At 46.4% G+C, this 13,684-nt stretch overlaps 1 protein-coding gene and 1 pseudogene across 2 annotated transcripts in view; both read left to right on the forward strand.

Moving 5' to 3' along the window:
• ATP23 (ATP23 metallopeptidase and ATP synthase assembly factor homolog) overlaps nt 1–13,684 on the forward strand; it is a 40,840-nt gene that overhangs the window by 14,983 nt on the left and 12,173 nt on the right. The window contains exons 2-3 of one of the 2 annotated variants that reach the window (XM_068104515.2): nt 5,510–5,837; nt 6,035–6,405. The exons of the other annotated variant lie outside the window; for it this stretch is intronic. Coding sequence (XP_067960616.2) covers nt 5,510–5,837; nt 6,035–6,251 — 545 coding nt within the window. The 3' untranslated portion in view covers nt 6,252–6,405. Of the gene's footprint in view, nt 1–5,509; nt 5,838–6,034; nt 6,406–13,684 lie in introns of those variants that run through there. 2 annotated transcript variants of the gene reach the window in all.
• LOC137418104 (pentatricopeptide repeat-containing protein 2, mitochondrial-like) lies at nt 3,693–5,395 on the forward strand (annotated as a pseudogene).

Consider the following 13,684-nt stretch of genomic DNA (forward strand, 5'->3'; position numbering starts at 1 on the left):
AGGGACGACTGGGAAGCGCAAGTTTCAGAAGGGAGTAGTTAGCTGAGATGATGCCGTGTTTGTGAGAATTGAACAGGTGTGATTGCACAGGTGTGCAACTGGACAGGTGTGTGGAGTAGTGTATGAGTAGTGAGTGTGTGGATCAGCGCGAATGCGCTTGGGGAGAGAAGGGTGCAGGTGGCACCAGGTGTGAGAGCACAGGTGTGCAGGTACAGGTGTGTGGAGAGAGTTGGAGTGAGTGGTACGGAGTGGTGTGCATGGTGCGAAGGTGTGGATGGGGGAAGAGTGGACCCCTTTCACGAGCACCCGGGGCGGGTAGTGTAAGTGTTAGGTAGAGGGTGCAGGTAAATTGTGGTTGGATATTGGCATTTGTGGTGCGGTTGCAGAATGGTGTTGTGAATGGGTGCATTAGTGTTGTGGAAATGGCTGGGCGTGTAGCCTGTTAGTGTGTGTAGTTGGTTGGGCACTCCACCACTGTGAGGATGTCGGCCAGGTGAGGCCGCAGGTGGGCTCTGGGAGCCGGTAGTTGTGAGTGGGTGCCTGAGGATCCCGGGTGTGGATCGGGCAGCCCAGTGCCAGAGAGGGCACGGAGTGGGGAGAGAGCCAGAGGGCCTTCCCCAGGTAGTTAGGTTAGGGTGAGGAGCAGGTAAGCTCGGAGGCAACTGCAGTGGTGGAGGTGTGCAGGTGGGTAGACCCACTGGGAGAGGTACACGCCGCAGCCCAGAAATTGTGCGAGGGCACCGGGAGATGAATCGGGGGAGTGAGACCCCAAATTGAAGCGCACCACAGTCGGGCCAATGGGAATTGGTTTTTAGAACCCATAGTGTAAGGGGGCCAATGGTTTGGCCGGAGAAAGACCCCGGGTAGTGTAAAGTTGTTAAAGTCATTTAGGAAATAGTTAGGATTGAAGAACCTGTCGCACCATACGCAGCCACTTACCTGTGGTGATGATGATGACTCCACACCTGTGTTTTCTTTGTTTGTGTTGCAGAAATGAGAATTGTTGTGGATTTGTGAGACGCATCACGACGTGGATGAGACATTGGGGTGATTCCATCTCTCCCTCCTTAGGAGGGACTGATGATGAATTGGTGATGGCAAATTTTGATGTGCAGTTGGAGATGGCAAATTTTGATGAGAGTTGAAAATGGCAAATTGGATTGGTTAGGAGGGAGAGAAGACGAATTTGGTTTATGGGAGGAACGGGGAAGACAGTAGGGATGTTTGTCGATTGGTAAAGTAGATGTTTATGGGTAGTGTTGTGTTTTGTGGATGCAGTAAGGGGTAAGGGAGAGGCCATGTAGGTTACCTGGTGGGGGGGGGGCGTACGATAGGAACGTACCTGTCTCACCTGGTTCCCATGTGCCCCCAGTGTGCATCACCTTACATTGCGTGCATTTTTGCGCCCTTACCACCTTACTCACTTGTTTCTTCTTTTGTCTCCCACCTCCGAGGATCTGGCTTTGGGGTAGAGAGAGAGGAGAGAGAGGTGCTGGCTGCGCAGTTGTGGGCCTGCACTTTCGCTGTTTGCTGCCGGGATCGATACACCATATGGACCGCAATGTTTGTGGCCACCCACAATGGACCGCAGTTCGTTTGCGGCCAAGCACCACCCGGGGATGGACCTATGGGTCAACGTGGCACCTATGCCATACAGGTGAACCACTTTTAGTTACCACCAAGTGCACCACAAGAAGAGCAAGAGACACCTGCAGGGTTAGGGGTTGTCGAATTTATTTTTATTCCAATGAACAATGGTGACTGCACCGATTGGTGGTGGGGTGGTGCTGTTGATGCTCGGGAAGGGTGCTCTGCACGTTATTAAAGGCCGTCGGCCACAGAGCACTCGTGGGTTGGTGTATCGATGTTGGCAAGCGCGCTCTCTCTATGCATAACATCTGCATGTGTTCCTCCAAAAACAGGTCCTGGATCGTAGTGTAGATAGCAGCGTAGTCTTGTAAATAATGCTCCCTACCGGCTGTATGTGTAGTTTGAGAATTCTTTCCGGATTCGGTTATCCTGTGGGTGTGTTTCTGTGAGGAGAAGGGTGCAACGTCGCAGGGGGACATATTTACTCATTTGTGAATATCTGTAAAACTGTCGCACTCAGGGTAGAGTTAATAGTAGGGGGAACTACATTGCGTGCCACACTAAAGTAGGTAAAAATTTATCGGGTCGGGACGCCCCGAGGGTAGAGAAGGGTGCAATGTTGCGAATATGGAATTTGGCCTCCATATCCGCTTGTAAATATTCCCCTATTTTCTCCAATACTCCCCAACTTTCCCCAATCCCCCATTCCCTAGTCCCATTGCATGTAAATAACAATCAGTAGAGCCGACCTTCCCCTTCTTCCCCCATTAAATGTCGTGCCCAGGTCCACCGCACCACACGTAGACAACTTTCGGACATCTTCCTAGTTATTCTTAATCTATGTCAGTTAAGGCCTCGTTTCCATTAATTATGACTCTTCGTTGCACCAGAATGTGATTATATGGCATCAGTAGTGAGTTTAGGACCTTTCCCATACCTCCTCCCATCTTCTTCCCCAAACAACAACAATAACAACAACTACAACAACAATTACAACAACAACAGAGGAGATGGCGGCGGAGCGGGGGAGGATGCGTCCTCACACCGGCTCGATTAGCTCCAGACCATGCGCTCCACGGGGTTACCCCGAAGGGGCTGGCTGTCAGCTCCTCGTCAGGGGCGGAGCCAGTAACCCCCCCCGCACGCACCCAATGAGAAGCAACGTGCCGATTCCACGAGGCGGAGCTAACGAGCCGAGGGCGTGTCACTCCCCGCCGGATATACGCGGCCCCGCGCCGGATGTGACGTCAGATGCGCCCCCAGACTGGAGAGAGAAGCCACCGCCACCCCCAGCGCGACGATACCTCCCCGCATCTCTGGACCGGACCGAGTCGATTCTGCCTTGAGCCAAGAGTGCACCTTGAGCCATCGACTGCCTGCCTTTCCTAGCCATCAAACCCCCGTGTGAGTCAGCCGTTGTCCCGTGTGTCTGTCGTCTGTCCGGGGTTAATATAAGAGTGTGTCTAAGTGCCTGTCTTCCTGTAATATACCTCTAGCCCCTGTAATCTAACCTTTTCCGTACGAATATACTTGAGAATCGAAACATTGGTGTCGTATTGTGTTATTGTAATCCAGCCGGGTGTCTTCTTTTTCTTATTGAGCCAGCGTGGCGCGGCTTCGTCAACGTCGAGTATAGTCGGGTAATTTGTGCGGACACGACGGCCATTCCGCTCGGCCCACTTTAACATCAAAGTCGTGTCTGTAACAATATATTTAGAATAGGTACCCGATTTAGAATAGGTACACCGTATCCCTGCGCATCGTAAGAGCGTGACCAAGGGTTGGCGTCAGGAAGGGCATCCGGCCATATAAATATTGCCTCAAACAGGGAACCATGAGCTCATGGGGCCCGCAAGGCTAACCTCTGCTCTGGCGGGGAAAATGGCCTTAAAACGATCATTCATTGTATATATTATTATATTTACATATACATATACGATATTATATCTATATAATTCTTATATATTATTATTATTATTATTATTATATTATGTATAATTCTATATAATATTACATATATTTATATATATATATATATATATATATATATATATATTAATAATGGCGGCGTTAACCGTACGATGTGGCCGGTTAGAGGGCCGTGTGCTCAGCGCTGTTTGCTCGGAGACAAATCCCAAGGGTTCCTTGGATGACGAATGACTGTGGAAGAAGGTTCCTCCTCAGTGAAGAATATCTTGGATTGAAAGTCTTCCAGAACAGGATTTACTTGCTTAACAACTTCAACATTGATAAAAGTAAATTTATGAATTACATCGATGACAAGATCGCAAAGGATAAGGTCATCCTCAAGTCCGAATTGCTGACGTTGCTACACAGTTGTGAGACCGAGGAAGATGTGCAGCATTTGTGCAGGACAATGATGAAGGTATCACGAAGGTATCACAAGAACAATGATGGCTGAAATCAAGAGTTCAACTTTGGCTCTGTGGTAATGCGGCTTTTATACATCAAGGGCCTTCATAAGGAGGCTTTGGACCTGATCATGGATCCTGAATTGGTGTTGTTTTTTAATTTTGCATCCTATCACATCCTTGTGGACTTCCTGTTTGAGAAAAAGTATTATGAAGATGCGCTGAATGTTATTAGCTTGATGGAGAGCCGTGGTTGGAAGTCGTCATCTATTACCAATTTCCTGAAGTGTGGTATCTATTACAAGCTGAACACACCAGAGGCGTACAAGTCCTGTTTGACTCTGATGGAGAAGATATTGCAGGAAAGGGAAAAAACACCACGAAGGATGATCTGCTTTGCCATCGCTCTGGCTTTGCAACAGGACGACATGGAAAAGGCAAGAACGTTCTTTGACATCGTCGATACCAAGGAAACAACCCTTTGCTTCAACCTGCAGCTGCTGATGCGAAGCAAAATGGGAAACTTTGACGAGGTCTTGACACACCTGGCTGCTCTGGCCCTTCAAGAGACGGGGAGGAAGTTTATGAAGAGAGTGTCCTCTGAAGTTCTCACCGCGGTGCGCCTGTTGATGAGCAACGACGAGGTAATCTGTCAGAGGCTCGACCACATCTATCAGAACCTTGTCAATGTGAAGCTCATCACGCATACTTCTCTCGACTTGCTGCTGTTGTCTTCCTTCCCTCGAAAATCTTTGGAGCCAGAGCACATCCACGCACAGAGAGACAGATTTCACAACGTCAAGGCTGAGCTGGTCGCCGATTGAGGCATCCCATTTGTTTTGGCCTTTTACCTGCATAAACCAAATACACGAACGAAGCCCTTATATATAATTGTTGGGAAGGTTGGGTCCAAAAAAGTTCCTCTCCCCCTTCCCCATTTTCCAATTTATTTAATTGCTCTTTTTTTGGAAAAGTTGAAGTCCTCACTTAAGGGGCTGTCACACCTTGACGTTTTAGCCAGCGTATGCCGACGTATGAAAAATTTGGCGAATACGCTGGCACACGTCGAATACGTTATGGGTAAGTTTTGTATACGTTAAGAGCACGCTGAAGCACGCTGGCATACGTCGTAGTACGCTGAGCTCGTCGACAAATTTTGTGCATGCACAAAATTTCTCGACGTATGCCAGCGTATGACTCACACGTTCCGCATACGCTGGCCATAAGTTGTAGGCACGTTAGGCGATCGTTGACACACGTTGACACACGTTACTTGTAAGTCGAAATACGTCGAGATAATGTCTAGCGTACCCGAAACTTATTTCTAACCTATGAGTAACGTGCTTTGAACCTATGTGTAACGTATCTCCAACGCATATTGATGTATGTAGACGTATTTGACATCTTCCGGACGACCACAGAACTTACTGAACGTGTTTCTAACTTACAGCTACCGTATAATGGCGTATTGGCAGCGTTTAGGGGAATTGGTATAAATGGGGTTCACAGGAGGAACCCGTCAGTGTTCCAGACTCCATGGTGCGCAGATGTCCATATCATCCGAGAGATGGAGGATCCGGAAAGGCTGAGACGAGAATACCTACTAGCTGTCCTCCAACATCAACATGACCTCATCGATTTGACACTGTACCAGTTGCGTGCCAATAGAGCCAGGAGAAGAAGAGGTGAACGGAGGAGAAGGAACTGGGTGAGACCATGGATCGGGAGGCGACGGCAGTTTGGCATGTATGACCAGCTCATGGTGGAACTCCGTAACAAGGACGAGCAGCATCCATGCAGCATGCAGCATCACCCCTCCACTGTCAAGCTCATTGTCAAAGCATGCTTGATCCTGCACAACCTCATGAGGACCAGGTAATTCATGTTTACATAGCATATATTATACAGTATACAATGCAATTTAACTTTTAGCCTATGCTTATAAACATTATATGATTTACCTTAAATATTATATGTATCATTATATTACTTTTTATTTTACAGCGCATTAGAATATATGTTTTTATTATAGGTGCGCTTTATAAGTAAATAAAATCAAATTCAAATTCCAGGTACCCAGGACTACAGAACCAGCAGCTTGACCGGGCAGAGAATGAGAACCACGACCTTGTTCCAGGAGCATGGCGAGAGGGACATCACTTGGAGGATACACAGACAGCTACTGGCCCCAACACTGCCTCCAAGGACGGAAAGAAACAGAGGAATCTCCTCAAGCACTGGGTTAACTCCCCAGCTGGCGCAGTTCCGTGGCAAGATAGGATGATTTAGATATTTGTATTACTGCATTGTTCAGGCAATAAAGGACCTCAGAGACAGTAAGATTCCTCTTGAAATGAACATTGTATAAAAAGCTTTTTTTCAATTATGCACTTTGCAATATACATGTACAATTCAACAAATAAAAAATGTTCTTTTTTGTTGACACTTCGATGTCTAGTGCGGTTATGATTTGAATCGTCGAGCGGCAGCCTTTTAATAGGCTACACCACGTGATCGTCGGCGATACGCTGCCGCGCGCTATGCATAAGTTAGACTATCGTTGGGCATAAGTTGTGAACGCCGACAACACGCTAAGCATTCGTTGGTATAAGTTATCGAAACGTTCTGTATACGTTACTAATACGTTATGCATACGTCCAACTCGTTATGAATACGCTATTATACGCCCAAAACTGAAAAAAAACATCAATAGTTCAGCGAACGCCAGCGTTTTAGATAAATTTTGATACGTTGGCATACGCTGGCTAAATCGTCAAGGTGTGACAGCCCCTTTATAGGTGTCTTATTCAAACTTGTGTGCTGCCGAATGTCTCCATTCCTGCCAGCATGTAGCATCTCCATTCCTGCCAGCACGTAGTTTTCCTGGCCCTGTATAATTGGAGCTATTCTTTTATTTCTCTCTCTGAATGTTTATTATTCCCTGGTGTTGAATATTATTCTGAATTTATCCCTGGTGTTGGCTTAGCGGTTAGGGTGCCGGTTTGGGATCCTAGGATCCTGGGTTCGAATCCCGGTCGATCGCTGAATTAACGCCAGGGGGGTTGACTCAGCCTGTCATCCTTCCGAGGTCGGCAAATTGAGTACCAGCTTGCTGGGATAAATGATCACGGTGTGTACCCCGGTTTAGAATAGGTACCCTGCGCAATAGGTACCCTGCGCAGAATAGGTACCCTGCGCAGGGTACCTAGAATAGGTACCCTGCGAATAGGTACCCTACCCCGCAGGAATAGGTATCCCTGCGCATCGAAGAGCGTGACCAAGGGTTGGCGTCAGGAAGGGCATCCGGCCATAAAAACATTGCCTCAAACAGGGAACCATGATTGTCATGGGGCCCGCAAGGCTAACCCCCACTCTAGCGGGGAAAATGGCCTTAAAACGATCATTCATTCATTCATTTATATATATCATATATCTATCTTTATTTATATATTTATCAGATATTGTTATAAATATTTTATTTATCATATTATTTCACATATAACAAATTTATCATCAACACGAAATTTATTCTACCTGCACATCTTTTTTGCATTAAATTTAACCTCCTTTGCCGTTATTCAACTAGAAAGAGTAATCAGAGATGGCAGATCCTCATCAGCACTTGTTTTGTGTGGTTTTATAGTACGTGCTTTATAGACGTGCTGGCATTCTAATTGTACATATTTTGCAGACGTACTCACATTATAATTGAACATATTTTGTCGACGTACTCAAGATGAAAACCTCAAAGCTTAAGTTCGCTTACTCTGCACCATCTCTTGATCGATTGAGTATTTGCCTTGATCAATTAATCATCTCAATCATCTGACCTTTGCCCAAATCTAATCAGTTCATCTTTTCATCACAATATATACTTATGCCAAGTTTGGTCAAAACCCCATCACTGGTTCACAAGTGAGCGCAGTAATAGAATTTTTTTTTACCGAATGGGATCTCTGACATTTGACCTCTTGTCCCCATAATCAAATGAGAAGGGCACTTGGCTGAGCGCATACCACTGCCAGGCTGAACAGTTTATGTTTTGTATCCCACTGATAGGCCGGATCTGGATTCGGACCTGAACCAAATTCTAATCGGCTTGTTCTTGTCACCTAACCAACTCATCCACCAAGTTTAGTCATAACTTGTCCATAACTTTTTGAGATATCGTGCTATATGTCGGTTTTTGCCTCATCTCCCAATGGTGAAGAATCAGTTAAAAATTAAATAAATACTCGCATCCGAATCCATATTCAGATCTTCACCAAAATCGAATTGAGTCGGTCTTGTCACACACCCAACCTCTCCACCAAGGTTCGTCCAAATCTGTCCATAACCTTTTGACATATCCTGCGATATATCGTTTTTGGCCCTATCTTCCAATTGTGAAGAATCACTTTAAAAATTCTACTTGCCAGATCCGGATCTGGATCTTCTCCAAAATCTAATCATTTCGTCTTTGTCACATACCCAACTTCTCCACCAAATGCCGTCCACAACCTTTTGAGATATCTTGTTCACAGACAAACAAACAAACAAGAAATATGTCATGCACAGCACGATACTTACGAAATCCCTAAAATAAGTTGTTGGCCTATGATGACTTCAAAAATAATTGGTGGTTGAATTCAGTGTCCATATTTGCAAAGCCCCTTCAAATTTCAAGTCAACCGGTGAAAATTGAGGATTTTAGAAAATAGACAAAGTTGGTGATCTTTTTTTTTTTTTTTTTTTGTATACTGAATCGAGGCTCGTGAAAAGAGCTAACATTTATTTCACAAACAAATCAACCAGACAAACAAAATATATAAAAAGAGGTAGCAGAAGACAAGATGGGGAGAGAAGGGGAAGCACACAAACACAACATTTGAGAGCAGGGAGAAGTGTGGGAGGGAGAGGGCTTCGGGGGAGGAGGCGTGGGAAGGGGGGGGGGGGGGGGAGAGGTATAAAACACAAGGAGACCAAGGACTTCCAGGACAGAAGTTGGTATTTCAAAAAAGTGTAGGATTTGGGGTGAAATTAGCGGGGGTAGAAAAAATCAAGGTTTTGGGTGGGGGAAGATAAGAGATGGTGGTGAACAGCTGTTTTAAAGACCTGGAGGGTGGAGTGGGATTGAAGAGAGAGGGAGTTTGTTCCAGAGGCGGGAGAAAAGAGGAGTGAAGGTGAGCAGAAAGTCTTGATTTTGGCAGTTTAACCACAAGAGGGTTGCAGGCAGATCTTGTGCGACCTGTAGGAATATTTGGGGGACAGAGCCCAGAGAGAGCTGGGGGGGCAAGGCCAGAGAGGAGTCGGTAGAAGACGGAAAGACCACCAACCTGCCTGCGGTGAGTGAGTGAAAGGCCCTTGGAGTTAGCTTCATCGTGGGAGATTCCAATGATTCTGAACGCTTTGGTTTCAACAGCGTGAAGACGAGCTAGGTGTGAGGCAGGAGCACCAGGACAGAGGGGAGAGCAGTATTCCATAGAGCTGTGGATGAAAGCCTTGTAAGTGGTGAGGAGCTCAGGTGTGCCAAGGAAGGACTTCGCACGACGGAGGATGCCCAGTCGGCGACTGGCTTTGGAGGCCAGATTTGAAATGTGGTTTTCCCAGGAAAGATCATGGCAGATAGTGAGACCCAAAAGCTTGAGTGACAGAACTTCTTGGAGAGGATTATTCAGAAAGTGGATGGGAGGGTTGTCCAGTCGGTCTTTTCGGAGAGACATCGTAAGAGTGTGAGATTTGTCAGGATTGAAAGACATGTTCCACTTGTTTGCCCAGTCTGATTTTGTCCAGGTCTGCAGAGAGTGAGGAGGCTGCAGACTGCCGATCTGAGGGTTGAGGAATGGAGCGACACAGAGTAGAATCGTCAGCAAAGAGATAGAGAGGATTTTCAAGAGAGTCAGAGAGATCATTGATTAAGACCAGAAAAAGCACAGGGCCCAGAACACTGCCTTGGGGAACTCCAGCCTGAACAGGAAGAGGAGATGAGAGAAACCCATTCAGGGCCACACGTTGACTACGACTAGAGAGGAAGTCCGCCAGCCATGCGTGGAGATTTCCATGGATACCAAAGGAGGAGAGTTTGGTGAGCAGAGCGGGGTGCCAGACCGTATCGAAGGCACGTGAAATGTCAAGGGAGACAGCTCTAATTTCCTGTTTGGTGTTGAGGACCTCCATCCATTGTTGAGAATGCAGAAGCAGCATGTCCAGAGTAGAGTGACCAGGTCTGAAACCAAATTGATGGTCAGAGATCAAGCCATTGGAGAAGAGGAAAGATTTCATATCTGAAGCAATGATGGATTCCATGACTTTGCTGATAATTGGGAGAAGGCTGATTGGTCTGTAGTTGCTAGGATCTGTTTTTGCACCTTTTTTGTGCAAAGCGGTGATGTTGGCTGATTTCCAAGCAGATGGCAGATGCCCTTGAGCAAAAGAGAGGGTGAAGAGAACAGAGAGAGAGAGTGAAAGAGCGGAAGAACATGATTTTAGGACCCGTGGGCTGATGCCGTCAGGACCAGTTGCAGAATCAGAGTCGAGGGTTGACAGAAACTTTTCCACCTTGTCAGGAGGAAAGGACACAGAGTCCAGGAGCAGCTGGGTACGACTGGGTACGGTGGGTACAGAGAGGGATGGGTTTGGGACACAAGATTTAGAGGCAAACACAGAGTTGAGGCATTCAGCTTTTTCACGTGCGGAGTCAGCCGTGTAGCCGTTTGAGGTGAGGGAGGGGATGGAGGGGAACAAACACCAGAAACAGATTTGACCAGACGCCACCAGGATTTGGAAGAGCGAGACAGATAGGAGAGTTCGGTCTTGAGAACGGAGAGATATTGTTTCCTGGCTCTCCTGAGGGTGGACACACACTTGTTTCGGGCTTTGTGTGAAGGGAGACCTATGTTGGCCTATGTTGACCTTTTGACCCCAAAAACAATAGTATTCTTGCTTATGACCAACTCTACCATTTGGTGAAGTTTCGTGAAGATCGGTTGAAAATTGTGACCTGCAGGTGACTGACATACAGACAGACAGAAAGACAGACAGACAGACAGAATAATGCACAAGACCAACCAATACACTTGAAAAATCTACGATTTTTGCAAGTGACAAACAGACAGGGGTGAAAACATAATCTCCATCTACCTTAGGTGGGGTGGTAATCAGTTCATCTTTGCATCATTATGCGTACTTGTACCAAGTTTGACTTAGTTCCTTTCAGCCCTTCTTAAGTTATCGTGGTAATGACAACATATTGCAGACACTAACCTTTGACCCCAAAATCTCGTCTTTGCATCATAATACATACTTGTACCAACTTTGGTCAAAATCCCATCATTGGTTTGCAAGTTATCGCGGTAACGGCATTTTTACCTAACATGGCCTCTTGATCTAATCAGTTCCTCTTTACATCATTATACATGCCTGTACCAAGTTTGACTTAGATCCCTTCAGCCATTCTCAACTTTTTGCGGTAATGGAAACTTATCACGAACAGACGGATGCACGGACAGCCGGACGGACAACCTGAAAACATAATGCCTTCATTGGCAGCGGAGGCATGATAACACGAATGATAATAGCATAATTATTAATATTAATGTTATTACAAAACAACATTGATTAATACTAATTGAATATCTCGTCTCCCTAAGGGGTTTATCCTTATTGGACAAAACGCCATTTAACGTTTATAAATAGCTTATTGTGGCATTTCATGGGGCAAGCTCCAAAGATGCTCCAAAGATACTCCAAAGTATTGTGATGTTTGTAGGTAGGCCATGATTACCTTAGTCCAGGTAGAATTGTTTAGGTAGTGTGCTCCGACTGCCATGAAGAAGAAACCCCCATGTACATAAGTAGGAAATTTGTTTAGACAGTGTTTTGTCGTGTAAGCGTGTATCTTCGTTCCCATCACGAGGGGTGGGGTTATGTTAATTAGTTAGGGATTATGGTTAATTAATCCCCTGTATGTAATGGCCTCTGTTATTTTTCCTCTGTTCCTTATGACAATGCAGCACGCACACATGGCAAGAAATCGTGCATTTATAACACAAAATAAAAGCGACCGGAACAAGACATTGAACAATACCGCTGGCGTTGCCAGCAGCCACATCACCACATCAAGCAGGCAGGCCCGTAAGGCCATGCTCCGAAGGGCAGTGATTGGTCAGGACACCAAGAGCGATGAGATGGCACTAGCTGATAGGAGCGGACACGCAGACGTCGTCGGATGACATCAGAGCCTTGAGTACAAAGGAGTTGAAGGACCGACATTTTATCTCTCATTTGCTGGGTTATACCAACCGAGAATGAAGGTGTGGAGGTTGAAAGAGGTGACAGTAAGGGAGGCATTAAAAGAGAGGCTGAGTAGGGTAGAGGATGATGTGGTTGAGCTTGAACGTGGTTGGATGTCAATGAAAGATAGTTTGTTGGTAGCCGTTGGTGAGGTATGTGGATGGACAAAAGGACCACAGAGGCACTCGGAAACATGGTGGTGGGATGATGAAGTTGGAAAGAGGATTGACGAGAAGAGGAAGAAGTTCAAGGAGTGGCAGAAGGCGAAGGGTACGGGAGCAGAAAAAGCAGAGCATGAAAGTTATAAGGCAGCCAAGAAGGCTGCAAAGAAAGAGGTAGCAAAGGCGCAGGAGGCATGTAGGAAAATGTTCGGAGAACGCTTGGATTCGGAAGAGGGTCAGAGAGCGGTATTCAGGATTGCAAAGCAGATAGCGAAAGAGAGGTGTGATGTGATGGGGGTGAGTTGCTTGAAGGATGAAGTGGGACAAATCGTTGTGGACCCAGATGGAATTAAAGGAAGATGGAAAAGATATATGGAAATGCTGTTGAATACAGAGAATGAATGGGATGGCAACATAGAGAGTAACCCAGTTTTAGGACCGGCAGAGAAGATAACTGAGAAGGAAGTTGAGGAAGCGATAAAAGCAATGAAGAGTAGAAAAGCGGGAGGGCCGACGGGAGTTGTGGGAGATATGTTGAAGGCAGCAGGAAGTTGGGGTGTGAAGAGAATGACAGAGATCTGTAATCTGGTGGTGAAAGAAGGCCGCATTCCAGTGGATTGGGAGCTGAGTACCCTCGTCCCTCTATACAAGGGGAAAGGTGACCCTCTGGAGTGTGGCTCGTACCGAGCGATAAAGTTATTGGAGCATGGAATGAAGGTATTGGAAAGGGTGTTGGAGAGGAGGATAAGGAAGAAGGTGAAGATCGACGAAATGCAGTTTGGATTTATGCCAGGAAGAGGAACGACAAACGCGCTCTTTATTGAGGCAGTTGCAGGAGAAGTACATGGAGAAGAGGAAGAAGTTGTTTCTTGGGTTTGTTGATCTGGAGAAAGCATTCGATAGGGTTCCACGCGAAGTATTGACATGGGCATTGAGGAAGTTAGAAGTGGAGGAATGGTTGATCAGAGTAGTGATGGCAATGTACAAAAGAGCGCGCACAGCTGTAAGGACGAAGGACGGGAACAGTGGTGAGTTTGAGGTGAAGGTGGGAGTGCATCAGGGGTCGGGCAAAATGGAGAAGATTGTCATGGGGACCGCAAGGCTAACCCCCGCTCTAGCAGGGAAAATGGCCTTAAAATGCATGTTGTTGTTGTTGTTGTTTCTGGGTTTGGTGGCGAACGGTCGTGTTCCCGACATTTTGTCTCTTTGGTTTGATCACCCTCTCCGGGCTGGCCTCCATAGCGAACGGACACATATACGGTGCGCTCTTGAGCGAGGGACATTCATTGA

Source organism: Myxine glutinosa, chromosome 11 (assembly GCF_964187855.1).
Source record: "Myxine glutinosa chromosome 11, kmMyxGlut1.1, whole genome shotgun sequence".
Taxonomy (NCBI): Eukaryota; Metazoa; Chordata; class Myxini; order Myxiniformes; family Myxinidae; genus Myxine; species Myxine glutinosa.